Here is a 22,516-nt window from a genome sequence, read left to right on the forward strand (position 1 = left end):
ATGAATGACTAACAATTTTGTAATATGGACAGCATTTGCTGGCGATTTTTTTTTTTTTTTCTGTGTGGCATCAATTGTGGGCTCACCTGAGGACTCACTTCTTCACTTCTTCTTCTTTCTTTCTTTCTTTTTTTCTTTCTTTCTTTCTTTTCTTTTTTTTTCAACACAGGGTTTCTCTGTATTGTTTTGGACCCTGTCCTGGAACTGGCTCTGTAGACCAGGTAGGATTCATTTCTAAGACAGTGTGTTCAGCAAGGTTGGCCAACTGGTACCAGCCCTCTCTGCTGAGAAACTGGCTGGAGCTGCAAGCTGGGAACCTGTATATTTCTTCCTTGTCTGGTCCAGCTTGTGGCTGTTTGTATTTCTTGAAAATAGTGAGAGAATTTTAGAAGTATGGAAGTGGTTAAAAAAAATAGGGGTGTGAATATATCTAACACTGCTGAACTGTGCATTTAAATGGTTAAGATGTTATGTTAACTTTATGTCTTTTACCACTATCAAAGAAATAAAATAAAAATAAAAATAGCCAGGGTCGAGATGGTGCTCGATTTGGCAGAGGCAGGCAGGATTTCAGAGTTTGAGGCCAACCTGGTCTACAGAGTGAGTTCCAGGACAGCCAGGGGTACACAGAGAAACCCTTTCTCCAAAAACAAAACAACAACCGGGCATTGGTGGCACACACCTTTAATCCCAGCACTTGGGAGGCAGAAGCCGGGGGATCTCTGTGAGTTTGAGGCCAGCCTGGTCTACAGAGGGAGTTCCAGGACAGCCTCCAAAACAAGACAAAGAAACCATGTTTCAAAAAACCAAAAACCAACCAAACAAACAAAAAAACAAAACACCCAAGAAAGAGGGTGGTGGTGAAGTGAGGAAGAGCAAGTTGTCAAGAATGAATAAAGCCAACCAAACTTCGGATCAACAAAGTTAGCAGTCACAACACACAGGGTAGATTTTGTAGCCTTCTTCAGTACAGTTAGTGCAGACACATAACTCTGTGCAGTGCTAATAGCCCCCAAATAGACCTTTAATGCCTGCAATTCCCAGAGACAAACGTTTAAGACATAATTATGGGTTTGGATTTCTTAAACCAAGCCTCAAAAGGAACACTGCCAGCCTAACAGTGATGAGTAATGAAAACTACAGGTGTACGCAATATTTCCCTTTCAACCCGGTATGCAACCTTGCAGGCCAGGCAGAAATATGGTAGAGCAGTGGGCAGGTGAGAGGGCAAATGTCTTCAGGTCAATAGCCCAATTTTTCTGGGATATAAACTCCCTTTGTTGTCTTATAATTCTTAGCATGCCTGGCAACTATCGGCTACCAAGGAGCTCTCTTGAAACTTCGTCTTTGAAATAGTAAATAAGTCATAAAGACCACTTAAAGCCTGGCTGTATATATATACCCCCCTTCTCTTTCTCTACAGCCTTGACGTTTATAAATAGTGGACATATGTTTACAGATTTTCCTTGGGTTTTGTTGTTAATATGTTACTCGATTTTTCTTCCAAATAAGTACATACCATTCCTTGTTGAAAGGATAGAAAATGAAATTCCTTCCTTCCAGGCATATCCTCTCATCCTCGTACCTTATACTGGGCTCTCTCTCTCTCTCTGACAGCTTTATTGCCTGCTGTGTCAATACGATGGTGTGATTTTTACCTTTCATTTCTTTAAAACTCTCTCTTCAGTCCTCTTGTGGGCAATGTCTCTGTCCAGGCCACAGCCTCCAAAAATCAAAAATTAATAATGACTGTCTGATGACCGTGATGACCACGCTTACACACCTTCAGGACTTACTCTGTAGACCAGCAGGCAGAGATTAAAGGCAATCGTCACTACATGCTGCCACCACTGCCCTGTCTGTTTATTCATTACAAATAACTGAGGTGTATTACGTGTTAGGCACTGTCTAAATGTTGGGAACACACAATGAAGATGCCAGACAAGGTTCTTCTCACAGGACTAATTTTTCTTTCTTATACCAGAGTTGCTAACTTTTTAGCAAAAGTTCTGGCTTGGCTTCAAGACAAAAAAAAAAAAAAAAGCAGGTTCTACGTCTGTATCTGGAATTAACCCACTTTTTTTTTTTTTTTTTTTGGCCCAGGATGGATGGGAGATCCCCCCCAGCCACCACCCCCCCCAACCACACAACTACCTTCCCGACTGGAACCATTAAAGACCAGCTTGTCATTCTGTCATTTTTTTCTTGGGTCCTTGCCAAGCTCCAGCCAAACAATGTCTCTCTGTGGAGTGTATTCAGTCAGTAACAGGCAAGAATAGCCAAGGAGGGCAAAGGGCTAGTTCTACTGGCCCGTCCATCCACCGAAGCCCACCACTTGGCCATGCTCAGGAAGACATTGCCCCCTCGTGGTTCCTCTTATAACTGAGCGAAAAGCAGATTGCAAACACAATCAATAAATCAAAACACAAAGTTTCCGATTAATTGTAGCTCTTCTTCTGGACCTTTTCTCCCGCTGTTCCAACGACTCTTGGTTTATTTCCTCCCAGGAGGTACCTTTGTTACTATAGAGCGCCGTGGCAGTATGACAGCAACTTAAAACAGTTTCTTTTAGAAACTTTCCCACATCTCCAGATGCCAAAAACAAAACAAAACAAAAAAACCACTGATCTAAAACTTAAGTATCACTATGGATTTTTTACGTCACAACGCCTTTAGAAGCAAAAGAAAAATGTTGCGTGAAGCTTGCTTTTTTATAATTTGAACCAGGATTCAGCGATTATGTTGCCTTGGAGTTGTTTGGGGTATCTTGTCTCCACAACACCACTTTCAACTGCCTAAAGGCAGGGCCCTTATCTTCAGCTCCCACCCCACCCCCACCCCGCCTCCACCCCACCCCAACAGCACTCAAAGCAGAAAGGGTAAAGAATGTCGAGTGTGGAGAAAGAGATAAACAGTTAAACCAAGACATAAATGAGAAGTGATTGGTGCGGCATGCCAGACAAACTTCCTCGGAGAGACAAGCACACCCCATTGATAGTGGGGGTCTTAAATGTCTGTCCAAACTAGTCAAAGAAGTTTACGGATCTATTGTTGGAAAAGTCCTGTAGGACCAGGAAAATGGAAACTTCCTTAATAATGCTAGCTTCCGCCTATTGTAAACCATAATGGTGCAAGAACAAGGGCTGGGAGAGGAGGGTTGGGCTTGCCCCATCTATAATCTCGAAAACCCTGGGATATATGTATATATATTTTCTCCCATTTCTCCGATGAGGAAACGGAAGCTACGCGGTCATCCCGGGGTTGGGCAATTGCTTTGATTCTCCAGATAAATGTCCTGACCTTTAAGGGGCAGTGAGGGACACTCAGCCAACAAATAAGATATCCAGTGCCTGCCTACTATGCTCCAGGTAGCCTACTTAAGTAGTGGCGGGGTGACAAAGATAAACCGGGCACGGTCTTGTATTCCAGGAAGGGGCTCCCCAAAGAGTGAAGTAAACAAAACGATTCCAGAACAGTCTGGTACCGGCTGTGCGAGTCTGAACAGGGGCGGCCGGAAGCCTTGGAGAGTGATAGCGGGCGTGCGGGAAGGCTAGGGAGGGATCGCTGGACTCCGGCGCTGGCGCTGGGGTTGCAAGCCGTGTCCTGCAAAAGCGGGGTTCGGTGGTGGGCTGTCCCCCGTGCCTGTCACCTCTCGGCGGGGGAAGAACCGAGTCTCAGCGGGTACTGCCAAGGAGGGGTGGGTTGGGGTGCACATCCGTCGAGAAAAGCATGGAAACAAAAAGTAGCACGCCCCAGTCCCCCCTCCGTGCACCCCCCAGCAGGCTTGGTCTCCAGCCCGCGACCCCTCTCTTAAGTCCACGCACACCGGCCCGCACCGACGCCGAGGCCGCGGGGTCTGGAGAGAGAGAGAGAGAGGGCGGACCCGATCTTCCTCCCGCCGTCCCCTCGGCCTCGTGACCCCGGTGACATCCCCCCCCCACACACACCCCAACGGAGCCAGGCCCTGGGGTCGACCGCTCCGCCCAGTGCCCCTCCTCCCGCGGGGGGCTTCGCGGTCCTGAGCAGCGTCCCTCAGGGCTGCGGCCGGCCGCTCACGTCCAGGGAGGGCGGAGGGAGGAGGGGAGGGGAGGGAAGGGAGGGGAGAGGAGGGGAGGAGGGTGGAAAGCGAGAGAAAGCGCGCTGCGTGCGGCCCCGCTGCCCAGAGCCTGCCAGCAGCGCGCCCTCGGCGGCTCCGGTCCCAACCGCGCCCGCCGCCTCGCCTCCTCCGCCTCGGCCGCGTCCGGACTACGGGGCTCGCCCGGCCTCTCGGAGGTTCCCCGCCCGCCCCGGCTCCCCGCAGCGCCGTCCGGCTCCAGCCCCGCAGCTCGCCTGCTCGCCCGTCCGCCCGGGGGAAGGTAGCAAGCGGGCGAGCGCGCCCTCGCCTCAGCCCCGCGCCCCAGCCCCGCGCGGCGACTAAGGACCGGGAAGATGAACGGCGGAGGCAAAGCCGAAAAGGAGAACACTCCGAGCGAGGCCAACCTTCAGGAGGAGGAGGTACCGAGGGGGGCCTGCTACGGGGCTCGGGGCGCATGGGGTGCGCGCGCCGGGGGGGGGCTGTGCCCCACGGGACGCGGCGTCCCGAGGCGCGGGGCTGCGTCCACGCGCGTCCGCATGCCTCCCATTGCATAACTTTGTAGGACTTTCCCTAGACTTTTTTTTAAGTAGAATGCTCAGCTTTGTCTACCCGGGATGTTAAAAGCGGAATCGAGAGCTGACTCCCGGGTGACCTCAGATGATTGGGATCGGGGGAGGGTCAAGATTTGGGTTCTGCGGCTGCTGCTGGAAATCGGAGGGAGGCATGGTTGAAGGAAGAAACTCTGGGAAAGTTCTTGTTAAAAGATAATTCCAACCCCAGCTCCTCTCCCTCCCTTTCGGTGTTAAAAGTACTGGGTGAAATATCTTCCTAGCTGAGACATTTTGGATTAATAGATAACTCATCAGCCGCATTCTTCCCTGATGAGTCGAAGACCCCTGCCGAACCTGGGCGATGTGGAATGGGGGTGGGGGGAGAGGTAGACTAACAAGGGCTAAAAGCTTTGGGTTCCCCAAAGCAAAGGCGCATGGAGGGTGTTTTCATAGAAAATCACAACTTTATGTGGCACACTCGGAATGATGATTAAAAACGATTTGCGGCTGTGGTGCGTTTCTTACTGAAAACACTTGAGTAATATGGGTGAATGGAGCGTGCATGGGACTTAAGAATTTTGTCAGTTTTGTGGTGTCAGGCCCGGACTTTCACTCCTGCTGGTGGTTTACCTGGAGGTCCAAGAAACTGTATTTATCTGTTTAAGGTCTCCCAAAATTGAGTGTGTAGAAGCAGACACGGCCCAACCCACTGTTTCATAAAAAGTGTTCTTACAGGTAAATTACATCCTAATGAGGAGGATGAACACAACGTAAACTGACTCTGAAGCGGTTAGGATGGTGAGAATGTTGAGACATTCTCACCGTGTGCAAACTAAGATACCGTGACTGAAACCAAACATTAGGAAAGAGTTCATCCATCCACCCATCTCTCTGACCTATGTAAACTCTCCACTGGTAAAATGGGAACTGTTTAAATGGGGAAGACAGAAGAGACCTAAACTTATGCAAAACAACGGAGAGTAAGATTTTACTCACCACAGTTGTTAGGGTAGTGCACCTTAGGGTTAAGGGAATTGAAGAAACCTGACAACTGCGTCCCCACCTGAAGAAATTACCTATTTCATCAGCAAGTGTTGGTTTGAGAAGTTTTGTTTATACCGATTTATAACGCCAGAGCCCAGGGAGCCAGCTGCAAGTTCCCGCTGCTTCTCAGTTTATTTCCTGACAAGTTAAACATTAAAAAATGATGCCCGTTTGCTTTTTAAAAAAAATTGCTGGGAATTTAGCATGCTTTAATGAACACAGTGAGGTAATAACTCATTTCAGATCCACAGTACCCTTATCCCTGCAAGGATGGATCCTCTAAAACCATCTTTCTTCCCTTCATCCGGTTCAGAAAAGTTGCAGCTGGGACAAAGCTCATGACAGCAACAAGAACACCAAAGTTTGGTCCTTTTAAAATGATTTTGGGAAACAACAAACCCCCAAGTTTTATTTTTTTTAAGGTTTTGGTAGGTAACAATAGGTTTGTCTCCAAATCCCATGCCCACTTGCCTAAATATTATGGCAAGTCAGTTTTTCTCTTGATCATCTTAGCTGCAGATGTTTCCAGTGCTAAGGCCCCCTCGGGGTGATCACATCTGGTAATGGACCATGTTGGTGCAGTCATCTGCCTGATTTTGCTGCGTTGCACTGAGTGTTTTTTGTCAGGTAGGAATGGCATGTGATTCTAGAAGTTGTGTTTATCTTTTTTAGCAAAACATTTGTTATTTAAGCAATAAGAGGAGTAGGAAGATTGCAGAGCTCAAGTTGTGCACTAGTGGGAATGTATAATACATACTCCATGAAAAATGTAGTGTCCACCCCTCCACCCCCACCCCAGTACTAAGAAATGAAAAAGCCAGACAAGCTTTTTTTTTTTTTTTTTTCGAGACAGGGTTTCTCTGTGTAGCTTTGGAGCGGATCCTGGCACTCGCTCTGGAAACCAGGCTGGTCTCGAACTCACAGAGATCCGCCTGTGAGTTCTTATCACTAGCTACTCTATTTTTTTGTTTAGAAATAGGGTTTCCCAAGTCACACAGTCAGGCTTTGAACTTGAATTCCTGCCTAAGAGTCCTGGGATTGAGGCATTTGCCATCACACCTGGCTAGCACAAAAGAAATGCAGGGAAAGAAAATTGTCAGTGTCCCAGGTAGTTTTATTTTATAATTCTCTCTTCTTTGTGTCTGCTTGGTTTTTGAAAACTCCTAGGCTCCCCCCCCCCCCCGCCCTGCCCCCCCAATAACCCTGGAAGCCACAAGTAAAATAAATACAGTATTTGGTGAGTCCCCTTAATGTGCTTGTCATTATACAAAACCACAACACTGGACCCATTCCCTGCCCGCCCAGTGCATCAGCACTTGTTCAGATGCATTGAAAAGCCTCAGAGTAAACAGAACACACACACACACACACACACACACACACACACGTATACATACATGAAGACAAGAGAAGAATTTGCCTGTTGTAAATTGTAATTTCCGGTGGCTACTGGACTGAGTTGGAAAAGTGAGTCCACCCATCACTAAGAGAAAACACTGTCCCATATATCTGCTATGGGAGTAGACTTTCTCCTACACTGGAGAGCTAATTCAAGGCTTTCCGTTTTCCTTTCTGTGTTTGAAACCAGGTCCTCCTCCTATCTATCATCCAGTGTGTTTTAATCTCGTGTCTCTGATGTCTTACTCTGCAATCATGACACACTGCTCGTATGTTCATGTGGATACAGTTGTGTAGGATGGGAAGTTCAGGATTTAGGAAAAATGTTTACATCTTTTCTGTGGTTGAAAAGTTTTTGAGACTCTGTGATGTTAAGACTTGGCAGCTGTGTAAGAGACAATACATCTGGCTTTCAGTGTGTTGTGTATGTTCTTTGCAAGTTTTTCTGCAAGAACAGCCAGTTGTCAATCTTACTGGGACCTGAGAGTTGCAAGGGTTTGGTGTCTATGTGCAGTGTGTTGATTATCTCTTACATCACTTTACAATTCAGAAGCCAGTCTTAGCTACATAGCAAGGCTCTACTTTGAAACAAAGTTCTTACTTGGATATTGGTGATGATTTCCTTCATTTTTTAAGTCAGGCAGGTGGATCTCTGAGTCTGAGTCCAGCCTGGTCTATATAGCAAGCCAAGCCAGGGGTGCATAGTGAGATGTTGTCTCTAAACAAAAGTAAAAAGAAAAAAAGAAAAAGGAAAGTTCTTAGAATGTGTCTCCAGGCTGGGCAGTGGTGGCACACGCCTTTAGTCCTAGCACTTGGGAGGCAGAAGCAGGCAGATCGCTGAGTTCAAGGCCAGCCTGGTCTACAAGAGCTAGTTCCAGGACAGCCTCCAAAGCCACAGAGAAACCCTGTCTCGAAAAACCAAAAAAAAAAAAAAAAAAAAAATCTGGTTTTATTAAAAGTTAATTAGTATGTAAGTAATAAAGTCATAATTAGTCTCCTAATTCACTGTCATTAGTCAAGATACAATGTATTTATGAGTACTGGAACCCTGTCTTACAGAACCTTATTGGCAAGTGATTTGTTTTTTTGAAATGAGACAAAGGTGTCCTTCGGTTGTAATTTTAGTTTCATTCATGTCATTGGGTATTTCTCAGGCAGATCACCTTATGTTGAAGCAGTATAAAATACATCTCGGTTCTGGGAAAGCAGTGTAAGGGGTAATTAAATCAGAGAAGCAAGAATTGGCTGCGTTGCAGCATTGATTGAGATGTTTGGCAGAAATCGCATCAAGTCAGATCTTGAGAGGGTCATGCAATTTTTACTTCAGATCTTTTAGAGTGCTTAGTATTTTGCCAAAGCATCAGGGTCATAATTTTTTTTTTTTTAAACAAACAGTTGTTACAGAGGAAAGAGAATGCCAGTGGTGTGGTAACCGCTGGTTTTCATTGCACATTGAGATTAATGGACACGGCTTCTGGAAGGATCGGCATAGTTTTTGTACAACTTAACCTATTTGCAAGCCAAATCTAACATAGTAAACTCGTTTCGGTCATGGAGCAGGAGTTGGTGACAGTGATTGGGATGGAAATGTGACCTCATGGTCGAATGATATCTGAAGAGTGCTGCCAGTGTAGCATGCATTTTAGGTTGCTTTGCCAAAAGTGGTTTTGCAGTTTTTCTGGTAAGCTGGTGGTGCCTAGAAGTGCTCTCTGTTCGCAGTGCTCTGGCTTGATCCTTTGGTTAAGGTAGAGGCTTTTATGGAGGTGACTTCTCATACTGTTTTCTGCTGGATTTAGTGTTAGAGCTGGGGCAATAAACTGGGAACATAGCAACAATAATGAAACCAGGGCTGTGGTTCTGAGGAGTTTTGGCAGGGGCCATCAAAACATGCTCTGGCCCTTTGATTTAGTACCTATATTGTTAAGAGTTCACTCTCAGGAAATGGGTGGTAGTACAGTAGGAGTGATTATGGTAGTTATGATGGCGAAAAATTTCAGGAACTTCAACAAACGGGAATTTGCTAAGCAAGTCATTATAATTCCATAGACATATTATACAGCCTTTAAAGGATATGTTGTTTGAAATGTATATTTATTATGGATTGTTTTTGTGTATGTAATATATAGTAACAATAGATGAGTCTGGAAACTAAAAATCTGAAGGCAGGGTCCCCGCAGGCCACTTGTTTTCTGGAAAATTTTAGGCAAGAGCCATGCTCCAGATATCCTGAGGACTGTGTTTTTGTTGAGCAAACAGTAGTTTTCAAGTTTTAATAATTTTTTAAAAAATTTGAGATTATAATATGATTACCTCATTTCCCTTTTTTCCTTTCCTCCCCGCAAACCCTCCCATGTAACACCCCCACTATGCTTTTCAGGGTTTTTTTTTTTTTTTTTGGTTTTTCGAGGCAGGGTTTCTCTGGGCTTTGGAGCCTGTCCTGGAACTAGCTCTTGTAGACCAGGCTGGTCTCGAACTCACTGAGATCTGTCTGCCTCTGCCTCCCGAGTGCTGGGACTAAAGGCGTGCGCCAGCAACGCCCGGCCGCTTTTCAAGTTGTTTAACTGCATATGTAAAACAAAATATAGATGAGATGAATGTAATCGAGAGACTACATACAGATCATTGTGAATTGCTTTCTACTGCATTTTCAAAGTGAGCAAGTGATGCAAAGCTTTGTGGCTTTGAAGATTTTATTAAATTTTTTAGTGATCCATGTAGGTGTAACAAACCATCAGGTTGGTCGAATTTAGTTTGGCTTAGGAGCCTGACTTGGGCCGGGCTCAGGCCTGTTCTGCTCCTCAGGGCCCTTCATCAAGAGCTAATCTCCTCCTTCCATCCTGGGTCATGTTAGTTAGTGATCCTCAGCTGCACTCCCATGTTCTAATACCCTTTCTCAGTCCAGCGTGATGCCATGCAGCTGGGTCTCATGATATCTCAAATCTTTCTGCTCAGCTCTGATCTCCACAGAACAAAAGTCCACACTTGACACTCGGGATTATTCTAATATGGCTCTGAGAACACTTCTACCAGTTTCTTCCTCTGTTCTGGCCCAAGCTGAGCAGGATTCAAGCTGTAGCCTCTGTTTTTGTGTCGATGTCTGTGTCCGTGTCCTGTCTCCCCGTGCCCCTCCCCCCATGGAGGCATATTTTCCCAGGAAGTTCTTGTTATCTCCACTTAGCTCCTAGGCCATCATTGTCTTCTGCCATGCAGTTTTGCAAAAGAGATGCATGTCATCTAATGAGATTCCTAAAGGTCAGACTTCCCCATGTCCCTGCACACGTCTATGCATGCAGGCACATGCACACATATAATCCATATAAGTATAGGATTTGGAAACATGCATGGCTGCTACCTGCTTACTACCAAGAGTCCTTTGCCTACTAGAGATTTCAAACAGTTAGGAAATGATCTTTCTCACCTGTAGATGGTACAGGTGAGTTCATCAGATGTGCTTGCTCATCCCATGGGGCTGCTGGATTGGGTTCTCCTGTGGAACTCTTTTGACCTTCTAGTCATGGACTTCCAGAAGTCTTATCTAGTTGGAAGAACAGGGACACCCCACCCCTTCCCAAACAAGTCTGCTCTGTGTGACAGCCACTTTGGAATGTTTGTGTTCAATTTCATTTGGCACCTTAGTGTCTGCCTGGGGGCAGTGGAAAGGGAATGCAAATGTCCCTCTTGAACAGTACTTGCTTTAGTCAAAGAAAAAACTGGAAGGAATGAGGAGAACGAAACTTAACAGCTAGAGCAAAAGTGGATGCATAGTTTAGTGTACTGGAAGCCTGCAGAGGACCAGGTCTTAAAATTGATGCTATGTTGATAAGACCCTACCCTTGCCAGACCCTGATGGAGATCAGCTTGTATAAGGATAACTGTATAACTTTGCACACTCACATCTCCATCTTTAATGTGCACCAGGATACTAGTTTAAACAACTTCAGTGCAGTGTTTGTGTGTATTGGAGAAGGTGAGGGTTGCTTGATGAGACCTGGAACTTGAAGCGGACTGAAGGATAGATAAGTGCTTGAATTTATGAGAATAAAGTTACCTGGTTTGCAGAACAGAGAACTACCAGAATCATTTACCCTATGAGAATTTCAGGAATATTTTTATACATTTACTAAAGAACCAGTAATCACTAATGTTTATTAATCCCTGTAGAGAAACATGTAGCTGAGGTTGGCTGGCCAGGAACTCATAGAGATCCTCCTGCCTCTGCCTCCTTAGTGCTGAGATTAAATCATAAGTTCTAAACCTGGCCAATTCTGAATCTTGCTTAGTTTTTTTCTGTGGGCTGTATTATAGGTTAAGCACTGGACCACCTATAATCATATATCCTACAAAATAATGTAGGGTTGGGTGGGTTATTTAGTGGGTTCAATAAAGCATGCCAGCAAGGTTGAGGTGGTTTGGACTGGAAACAAGTCTGTTCCTGAGAGGATGGTGGGAAAAGAGGTCAGGAAGATGGAGGGTGAAAGATGACAGGCAAGGCCCTGATCCGTATGAGTGTTCAAGGCTGCTCCCTGGGAGGAACAAAAGAAGCCAGAAAGGAAGGGGGTGAGCTTAGAGCAAACATTGGCCAGCAGCTGATGGGAGCAGTTGCTTTCTGAGCTGGGAGAGGGGCTTCTGTCATCTGCTGGAGGGCAGCACACAGCAAGCATCCTCTTGTTCCTGTAGGACAGGGCACACAGCCAGCTTTGCAAGAATCAGTGAGGCCCCTGCTGGAAGAGTCCGGGTCTGAAGTGTGCTGGAGAGGAAGCTAAGGATTGACCCCAGTGCCTCTTTGGGTTCTCCTTTAGATGGTGGGTGGTTTGTAGAAGTACAAACTGGGCATAGGACAGCTAGGAGTGATGCTGCTGCGTTTGGGGTACACAGGATAGGCCGGATGTTAACACAGGATTTTTCAGAACAGTTCACATACAGCTTGGTAATTGAAAATGAGTGTCATGTGGATGAATGTTCAGAAAATGGAATTCCAATCCCTGGGAAAACTTTGTAATGAAAAGCAAGGAAAGAGAAAAGGTTTCTGGGGAAGGGGGGGGGGGACTTGGAAGTTCTCAGGGAAGAAGCACTAATTTTAATACATAAGATAAATTGCTATCTTTATCAGCTGGGGATGGGGGGAGGAGGAATCAGAAATATCCAGGTGTATATATAGTATTTCTCATGCCTTTTTTTTTTTTTTTTTTTTTACTTTCACCAAAGTTCAAGGAATTTGTGTTTTTTTGTTTTTTTTTGTTTTTTCCCCTATATTTGTCATCAGTTCCCAGACTTGTAGTCTTCTTTCTTGAAGACCAAGCTATCATACAATCTAGTTGAGCCTTGGTCGCCTAAGGCCTTGTGTTCTGTGGGTCCTATTTACTCACTTCCTTGTGGTTTGCTATCTTGTTTTGCTTGGTACTGTGCTAAGTGTCCACTGAAAAGCACTCCTGGAAAGGAACTTAAAATAGAAAACAAAGGCACACGCCTTTAATCCCAGCACTTGGGAGGCAGAGCCAGATGGATCTCTGAGTTCAAGGCCAGCCTGGTCTACAAATCGAGTTCCAGGACAGCCAGGGCTGTTACACGGAGAAACCCAACAGCAACAAGAAGAGAACAACATGTGGTTGCATTTCTTGCAATGTCTAACTCCGCTGCAGCCATTATGATGTATATGAATGGATAGCAAAGAGGAGAAAGAAATGGCAGGAATAAATGAGGGTCACACCAGGAAGAGAGGCCAGGATTTCAGCTTGTAATGCAGCATTGTTGCACCAATTTAAAAGGCAAAGGAAATGCTTAGGCAGCCTAGCTTAATCCTGACAGCACCTGGGGTTTTGCAAAGGTCTGAGAAATCTGAGCATCTCAGGATAGAGGTCTGTGTCCTAAGGTCTTAAACTCCCATCTCCAATTAGTCCTTAGTTTTCAGGAGTGAAAGAATCTTAATGATGAGGACCCTCCGATTCCCCAAATTCCTTTATGTCACCAGGTAGATAATGCTGGCCAGTGGCCATTGTGATCCCAAGATGATTTTGTCCTTGACTCTGCAGAATCTCATTTTGTGAAAACTCCTCTTTGCCACCCCAAGGCTTCGTACTTGAGGCCGCTGGGGACAAGGGGACAAGCGCAAAGTGCTATCTTATTACTGAAGTAGCAGAATTTCCTTTGTGCTCAGAGGGGAAATGCTGCGGAGGTGTAATTGCCTTACCCAGCATGTGCGATTTACAAGACTGAGGATGTGTGAGTTTCCTAAGGCATCTGTTATTGGATCTAGTCTTCCTCCAGTCGGCCTCAAGTGATGGGGGAGGGCAAGACAGGGCCTCCCTTACAGGCCCTTGGCTATTGGGTGAATGGGAGCTAACCTTGGTTATCAGGGTAACCTGTGGTTCTCACTTAGCCCTCTCCTCTCCATTCTTGAGTTGAATTCCCACTTGACCAAGGATCACTGAGTACTTTTCCAGTAATGAGCCACAGAATTGATAGAGCGAGTCATACTCAGACAGGTCGAAATTTCCTTTCCAATCTTAGATGACCAGGCGTAGTGGTGCACGCCTTGAGTCCCAGCACTTGGGACGCAGAGGCAGGTGAATCTCTGATTTTGAGGTCATTTTGGGTCTACAGAACCAGGTTCTAGGACAGCCAGAGCTACATAGAGAACCCCTGTGTCTTGAGGGGAAAAAAAAAGCACTTGTGGTTGTTCATGCTAAGTGATTGAGCATTTATATAGCTAGTCCAAAGTGGACACTAGTTGACTGCACTCCACCCCCTCTTTTAAGATACTGGGGCGCTTAATAGCTGAGACTAGCTTTTTAACTCAACTTGTAGCCAAAGCTGCCCTTGACCTATCGACCCTCCCTTTTACCTGCTGAGATTATAGCTTTTTTTTTTCTTTTGGGTCTGTGTAAGAGTGTGGTGCTTTTTAACGTTACTCTTTAACAAAGTGAATGACCTGTTTTGCCGTGTTTAGGGATAAGAAAATCAAGGCATGCTGAGAAATTAATTTGTCTGAGGTTTTATGGCTGATGGGTAGGAACTAAAAAAATGTTCAGTGGCTGGGGGCTGGAGAGATGGCTCTTCCTGGGTTCAGTTCCCAGCACCCACATGGCAAGTCACACCTGCCTGTAACTCCAGTTCCCAGTGCCTTCACACAGATATACATGCAGGTAAAGCATCTATGTACATAAGATAAAAATAAAAACACCTATGTACATAACATAAAAATAAATAATTAAAAAATTTCCAGTGAGACCTAAGGTTCATGTGACTGGTTCTTTCTTGACCTCTAACCTCCTGGGAATCCCAGTCCCAACTGGTGATGCTTTAGTTCCTGGGATTCTCATTAGATATGCCTATGGACCTTGGAACCAATGCAGTCTGTGTGCTTACAGGTTACTCCTGACCTTTATCCCAGTCTCGGTTCCTGTGTCATCCAGAAAGAGACCTGTGACCCACAAGTTTGAAGTAGCCCACATTTCTACCACTGTGTCATCATCCATTTCTTTTCCAGATGGCATCTCTTGACATGTTCTGTGCTACTGGACTTGCTTACCTTGTACCTCTGATGGAACTTTCTGTTTTATTTAATAGTCTAAAAGAACCCCAGAGCCTAGAGCAATGGCCAGAACTGCCCATGCTCACAAAAGTGCCTTCCAAAGGCAGACAGACATCTGTGTGACATGCCACATCGTTCGTTATACAGCCTTTCAGGCATTTCCAGATGTTGCATTTTCTTTCCTTCTTTCTTTCTCTCCCCCCAACCCCCCAAGGCATGTCTGTATGTAGCCCTGGCTATTCTGGAACTTACTCTGTAGACTAGGCTGGTCTTGAACTCACAGAGATCCACCTACCTCTGCCTCCCGAGTGCTGGGAATCAAGGCCTAAGCAGCCATGCCAGGCTCACATTAAATTTTAGTTGTTTCTGTCTTCCAGGTGAGTATTTCTGATTCACACCCCCCTACTTGATGACATCAGAAACCAGAATTATCATTTCACCCTTTTGAGTCAGATTTTTGTTTGGATGGTATATGACTGATCCCTTGCTGGGGAAGGCAGGCTTTCCACACACATGAAAGAATTCTTCCCTTTGTCCACTTAAACACAGCTACACTTACAGAAATGCAGGTGTGGCTGGAATGAAATAAGTACTGTAGTTGGAGAGTCAGGTAAATTTTGCCAGGTGTGACTTTGTCCCTTGAGAAGGCTACACTTTTATAACCACATGGAGTTGATTTAGAGCAAGGCTTGCCACTTTGGAGCCTTTGGCTAAGCCTAGCCTCAAGCTGTATTAGCTTACTCCTTTTGCTTACAAAGAGGTACAAGTTCAGGGTCACTCTGGCTCTGGGTGGCTGGACCAGACTTTAAGCACCTGGGTTCTCATGTGAAGGACTCCTTAGGGAGCTACCCCAGGCCACACCCACTTGTCTGTTTTTTTGTTTTATTTTCGATTCTCCTTGAGAAGCAGAGCAGATAATATCACAGGACTAAAGAAATGTGCCTTGTCATTTACTTACCATCAGACGGAAACCATCTGTTAATTGAGCAGATGAACGAAGCAGTGAAATGCCTGCCTTCGGATTGACCTCATTTGTGTACTAAGTCCGGTTTGTTGTTGTCCCTTGGTCATCCATTGCCTGATAATCTCACAACCAAAGTTATGTATTCTTACAGAAGTAAGCTCTTGGCCAGCCTGTCACTACCCTTCACTTTTATGATCTCATTTTCTGTGTTCTCTGTGGGACAGAGGACCAGTCTCTTATAAACTGTTTAGGGAAGCAGACCTCCCTTCCCTTAACTAAAAGGGAACGGTGGCACCGCAGACATTGCCTGCTGTGTGTGGAAGGAGTTATGAGTCCCATCCTTCCACTTTCCATTTTCCCAGCTGTGACACCGGATGCTGAGAAAAGTCCCCGGTGGACCATTTGCAGAGAGTGCTAGCCAGCCTTTTCAGTGCTAACCCCTTATATTTTGTTTTATTTGTTAAATTATTTTAATACAATGGGCAAAAACCAGACTACCCTAGACTTCGGAATTTCCTTTTGTTTTTCAGGAGATTTCTTACACCCGGTTTGCCTACCTGCATTTTTTCACTCTTGTTTTCTGTAAGCAAACCGGTGCCTCTCCTAGATAATTGGGTGTGACTCTGTGGGTGTGAGCGGGCTGCAGGAAATGACCCTCAGTAAACAGAAGGATTATTTAGGGCCCATCCTGAGTCTTTGTGTTTTGAGAGGGGTTCTGCAGAAAACCAGATCTTGGGATCCCAGCCTTAGCTATTAGAATCCGAGTGGTGAATACCCATACCCTCTAAAGTGGCGATTCTCGGCCTTCTTAATACTACCACCTTTAGTACAGTTCCTCCTGTTGTGGTGACACTCCCCTACCCCCAACCATGCAGTTACTTTCCTTGCTTCTTCTTAAGTGTACTTTTGTTACTGTTATGAGTAGTAATGTAAATATCTGAAATTCGACCCCCCCCCCATGGTGTTTCACAAATTGAGAACCACTGCTCTAGAGTCTAGTGCCCGGCAGCACCCACTGTGAGAGCCCAAGAAATGTAAGAGTGGGGTCTGACAGTCCTTTAGGAGGGCAAGATTTCCTACACCAATGAGGGGAAAAAGGCATGGGTTGCCATTGTCCAGAGTCATACCCAGCGAGGCATGTAGGTTTTACTCTGTTTTCTCGATTTTGCTTTAAAAGCCCATGACTGACATGCACCACAAAGGGGAAGGCAGACAAGGGCCCTTGCCATGTGTGTTGGTTCAGGAGACATCACCCCAGCATTAAGGAAGCTGAGGCAGGAGGATGGCTGAAGTATGAGACCCTGTGCTTGCATAAATAAAACCCAATCCTTTTCTTCATCTGAACTGACTATCCCATAGTAGGTGTGTCTGTAGTCGATAGTAATACTCTGTAATTAGTGGGTTTCAGATACTGGACACCCCACCACACACACACACACACACACACGCACGCACGCACGCACGCACGCACGCACGCACGCAGCACGCACGCACGCACGCACGCACGCATGCACACTTCAAAGTGGCTGGTAGATCAGAATCCATACAGTTGGGTCCTGGATGTTACTAGCTAAGTAGTTTTGTCTTTAGCAGGATTTTTTTTTTTTTCCATTACAAATTCTTGCTGACCTGCAGCAATGAACTTTCCCAGCACGCACGTTCTCTCTCTCTCTCTCTCTCTCTCTCTCTCTCTCTCTTTCCTACCCATCCCATTAGTAACTAGAAACACACATTTTGTTGAAAGTGGCTTTGTGTTTTTCTTAGTTTTCAGTGGAAGAGGACAAATATCTTTGTAGAGGATGTTTTTAGGCTTCTTTGTTTTTTTAGTTGCTAAATTCAGAAGAAGGCCAGCTGATACTGTTTTGTGCACAGCCTGTGTGTGGGGGTGGAGGGATGTGGAATATTTACTCCCTGGCATCAAACAGTTAACAGCTCAGTAAGTACAGAGGTAAGATTAAAGCAGCCATTTGGATCTCCTCTTCTGAAGGGTTTTACTTGTGTGCTAAATGTGCAGGAGCTCTGCGTTTTAGATGTGAGGCCCAGTGCAGTGCTGTTAAAAGAAACAGCATGGAAATTCAGTTTGTCTGTCTGTCTGTCCTGTCGCCCCACCCCTCCACCCCTTTCGGGTTACTCTGTGTAACAGCCCTAACTGTCCTGGAACTTATTTTGTAGATCAGTCTGGCCTTGAACTCAGGGAGATCTGGCTCTCCCTGCCTTAAAGGCGTGTGCCATCTTTAGGGTCCTTGTTTTATTTGCTGTGTGAACCCAATGCAGATATTGTGTCTCCCACCAGCCTGTTACCCCAGCCTTTCTTTAAAAACTTAAAGAAAGGCCGGGCGTTGGTGGCACACGCCTTTAATCCCAGCACTTGGGAGGCAGAGGCAGGCCAATGAACTTTCCCAGCACGCACGTTCTCTCTCTCTCTCTCTCTGAGTTCGAGGCCAGCCTGGTCTCCAGAGAGAGTGCCAGGATAGGCTCCAAAGCTACACAGAGAAACCCTGTCTCGAAAAATAAAAAAATAAAAAATAAAAAATAAAAACTTAAGAAAGATAAGTTGTAAATGAGGGCACAATGAAACCACTAAACCAGACCCCCCCCCCCGAGGGGGGGGCTGTCCTAGTTGGTTTTAGTCAATTTGTCACTGACTAGATTATCTGGGAAGAGAGGAACCTTGACAGGGAATTGGCCTGTAGGCAAGGCTGTGGGGCATTTTCTTGAACATGGCTTGTTGTGGGAGGGCCTGGATCACTAGGGACAGTGCCTCCCTTGAGCAGGTGGTCCTTAGTGGTATAAGAAAGCAAGGCTCAGCAAGCCATGGAGGACAAGTCAGTAATCAGCATTCCTCCAGGATTCTACCTCAGTTCCAGCCCTGGCTTCCTTTCTGACTACAGCTATGCCCTACCCCGCTCCTCCCCAGCTTGTTTTTGGTTGTGATGTTTTACTACAGCAGTGGAAACCTAGGTAAGACAAAGGTTTGCTTGTGTCTTTTGTAATGTCATGGGACACTATTGGACATAGATGAATCATCCTATTGCCATGGCCTTACCTTGAAATAAATAAGAGAGTACTCTTCCCATATACAGGGAAAACCAGGCTGAGGTGCAGTTTGACCCAGGTTCTCCATTCAGTCTATTGCTGGCTGGGAAGACTCCCAGCTTAACAAGCATTAATTGCACTTGCTAAATTGAAATTGCACTCTCTGCCCCCCTGGAGCCTGCTATAAATGCCCTCCCCACTTTCACACCACTGAGCCAGTTTCAGCACTACAATTTAGGGAATTTGCTGGAGAAAGTCCTGAGGGTAGTGTCTCTTCCTAAACCTTTAGGTTAGTAAACTCCAGACTTTTCTTTTTCTTTCTTTTCTTGTTTTTGGTCTCTGTATAAGAGGAATTATTTCCATAAGTAAGCCACTGTGAAGCAAGTTACTCTGGTTATTTTTGCTATATAATTTATCTGATACTCAGGATTGACAGTGTCAAGATCCAGGAGTCATTCACTCATTCTGAATCTTCTACACTATCCACCCCCATCAGAAGAGGGAAAAAGACAAGAACACTGTAAAGAGTGCCTGGTGGCATTTGCCTATAGTCTAAGCACTTCATTCTAGCTGTCGGTGGCAAAGATGTCACAACAGGGAATCTAGATGCTTAAAGGAGCCAAAGAGGGCCACTGTCATCTCGGGCACAAGGAACTGCTTGCTTTTTGCCAGATTTCTGGTTTTTTGTTTGTTTGTTTTTGAGACAGGGTTTCTTTTTTGTAGTCCTAGCTGTCCTGGAACTTGCTCTAAGACCAGGCTGGCCTCAGGGAAAAAAAGAAAAGAAAAAAAAAAAAAACAAGAAGGACATGACTGTTTCTAGGTATGGTAGAGGAGAGAGTTTATTAGAGATATACGGGAGAGCATAGCCAGAGGCAGGGGCAATATGGGACAATTCAGAGTGGATTCAACCAGGCTAAGCTGGGCCATGTGGGGAGAGGGGGAAGGGAAGAGAGAGAGGGAGCCAGGTGCAGCAGCCCACAGGCCAAAGGTACCAGAGGGGCCAGGTAACCAGAATGTCTGGATTATGTAGAGAAGAGCCTCTGGGGGAAGGGCAGCCCAGCCCCTGGGCTGGAGAGTTCAGGATAGAGGGAGGGGTATGCTTCCATCCATACCCTGTAACAGGTAGGAACTGAGAATTGCTGGGAGAACCTAGCAGCCCGGTCTTCTTTGGTAGGACCCCATGGTTTGTACTTAACAGCCTTGAACTTAGATCCACCTGCTTCTGCCTCTAGACTTGTGGGATTAAAGTCGTGCTTTTGCCAGATTTCTTAATTCCACCTGTGGCCAGGGGCCCTTCCCTGTGTCTTTGGATTTTGACTTCTCAACTTCCTTCGTCTCCTCTGTGTGTGAAAGAGGTTTTCCTCATCCATCTTCTTGGCCTGCTTCTTGGGTATTTGAGGGGTTTCCTAAACAACATGGCACCTGATTTCAAACTGAGCAAAGAAGCTCTGTGGCCACCTTTGGAATTCTTCAAACTGTGTCATAGCATGGATATTTCCTAATGTGTCTAGCCCACTCCTTATTATTGGGCGTTGGCTTCTAGCCTTTTGGTATAAATAGTTCTGTACATGCTCCTAGTTAAAACTCTGTATACTCTTAAGTGATTTCCTTAGCTTGAAGCTTAGACTTGGAATTTCTGGGTCAAAGAGCATGCATTCTTGGATGTTTGTTGCCAAGTCTTCTCTTGTAACGCTGCACTGAGAACTCCTGCCAAGAGTACCACAGGCCCGTTTTCCTGCATACCCTGCCCCAGAAATGTAAAGGGATTTCGTAAAATGCCTCTTTGTCATGTCGTTTGTCACATTGCTTTTGTTCTGTGACTCATGGTTGGTTTCAAGCAGCCTTTCTGGAATCACCTCCAGCGTTTGTCAGATGAGTTCATGACACCTCCATTGAGGCACGCTATAACCTTACTGGCTTATAAGCATCTCAGCATGGACAAGTGTCTCAGAATCTGTGGGTTTGTCATGTGTCTTCTTATTTTCTGGTCACATGGTTGGTTTGCCCTTGGCGTAAGGATGGAGACAATAGTAGATTTTTCTGGTCAGTTTGACCTACAGCTGGTGAACAGCTAACAGTTTGACACTGGGAAGGACCTTAGTTTTTAATTTTCATTTTTCTGTACATTGGTGTTTTGCCTGCATGTGTGTCTATGTGAAGGTGTTGGATTCCTTGGAACTGGAGTTACAGACAGTGGTGAGCCTCCATGTGGGTACTGGGAATCAAACTTGGATCCTCTGGAGGAGCATCATCTCTCCACCCCCAAAGGAGCTTATATTTAAATAGCAATTAAATATTGGGAGGCGAGGGTAGGGGGTGGGGGGTGGGGGTGGGAGGCATGGAGCCCCAGTATACAAGCCGCCATAAGTATTCCTAAGCCAGTCAGGGTGTTCTTGTGCTCCCAGGAGGGGCTGTTTTGCTGATGCCCACAGCATACCAAGAGCCAAACATTGCCTGAGGAGTGTAGCTCAGGTCTCCTCGTGTGGGCAGGGCAGCCATCATTAACCCCAGCCCACAGGCCTCCTTAATTGTTACCAGAACACTTTGTGGAGCACACCCTCCACCAAGCCGGCCCACATGTTGTTTGAGTGTGAGTCTAGGAAGTGAGCAGATGTAATGGAAACCTTTGTCTTGACTCATCCTATCCGTTACAAGAGTGGAATTCGCCTTGCTTTTGGCATTGGGCATTTTCTGCTCTTATGAGTATTTGAGTATGAATTCACATTGAGTTCGTGAAGCAACTGAAATTTTATGCACCCTGGCACCTTTCTCAGAGTCACTGGAAGCTCTTTGGCAAATAAGTGCATGCCTTCTTTTCCTGAATTCCTTGATTCAGGTTGACAGATGGCAGAGAGAACATTGATTAGTGGGGAGGCCGAATGACTCCCCTGGGATGCAACAATGGTATTTGCTGAAGACAGGCAGACAGCCTGGCATTGCTGCCTTGGCCTTTCTGGGTACCTAGGGTACTTAGTGAGACATATTGTATTCCTGCCTAGTTGGAAGGACCCCGGTGAACGTAGGGAAGGGTAGAATAATGACTTGAGATGGGATGTAAGTGGACAGACAGTATTGAGAAACACACATGGGATGGGCTTAGAAGTAAAGGGAGGTGAGTGGGACCAGAGTGAAGCTGGCTTTGGGGAAGAAGAAATTCTGAGATTTAAGCAGACAGAGACATGAGCCCTGAAGTTGGAAATGGATAAGTAAAAACAGGGACTGCTTAGGGTTCTGTTCCCAGTATCCACATGCAGCTCACAACTGTCCTGACTCTAGTTCCAGGAGATCTAGTACCCTGGCCTCCACAGGCATCAGGCACACATGGCAAACCACTCACATGTAGGCAAAACACTCATGTGTAAAATAAAATTGGGGGAAAAATTAAGAATAGAAAGAGCAGGGAGAAGTTGCATCTGTCTAGCAGTTTTTGAAAGAATAAGAAGTAAATGATACACATTTAAGAATATTTTAAAGAAGTCCATGCCATTGGCATCTGTCCATGCCATTGGCATCTCAGTCCTGTTCCACAGGTGATTGGTACACAACCAGTCACAATAGCAAACATGATAAGCCTTTTTCTTGTCTTTCTTTAGTGACAAACAAAAACTCTTCATGGAAAGCCATGCAAGCTGTTCAGATAAGAAAAAAGAAATAGCCTTGTGTTGGTGGTACATGCCTTTAATCCCAGCACTTGAGAGGCAGAGGTAGGTGGATCTCTGTGAGTTCCAGGCCAGCCTGGTCTACAAAGTGAGTGCCAGGATAGGTTCCAAAGATACACAGAGAAACATTGCCTCGAAAAACCAAAAAAAAAAAAAAAAAAAAAAAAAAAAAGTTTCTCCCTCACACCCCATTGAAGTCATTTATTCCGTGGCTGCACTTATTTCAAGGTTCATTTTGCCTCTTAAAAATACCAGGCA

At 45.7% G+C, this 22,516-nt stretch overlaps 1 protein-coding gene across 9 annotated transcripts in view; it reads left to right on the top strand.

Moving 5' to 3' along the window:
• The first annotated feature begins 3,282 nt into the window (after positions 1 to 3,282).
• The window catches only part of Rbpms (RNA binding protein, mRNA processing factor), a 152,306-nt gene continuing 133,072 nt past the window's right edge, over positions 3,283 to 22,516 (top strand). For 3 of the 9 annotated variants that reach the window (XR_004772476.1, XR_004772477.1, XM_027391270.2), the window contains exon 1: positions 4,134 to 4,494. Coding sequence is in view for 5 of the 9 variants with exons in the window: in XM_027391270.2 (XP_027247071.1) it covers positions 4,429 to 4,494 (66 nt within the window). In the remaining 4 variants the exon portion in view is untranslated. Of the gene's footprint in view, positions 3,369 to 4,118; positions 4,495 to 22,516 lie in introns of those variants that run through there. The other 6 variants (XM_035452938.1, XM_027391269.2, XR_004772478.1 and 3 more) reach the window with 6 other exon arrangements.

The sequence above is a fragment of the Cricetulus griseus genome, assembly GCF_003668045.3.
Source record: "Cricetulus griseus strain 17A/GY chromosome 1 unlocalized genomic scaffold, alternate assembly CriGri-PICRH-1.0 chr1_1, whole genome shotgun sequence".
In the NCBI taxonomy this organism is placed as follows: Eukaryota; Metazoa; Chordata; class Mammalia; order Rodentia; family Cricetidae; genus Cricetulus; species Cricetulus griseus.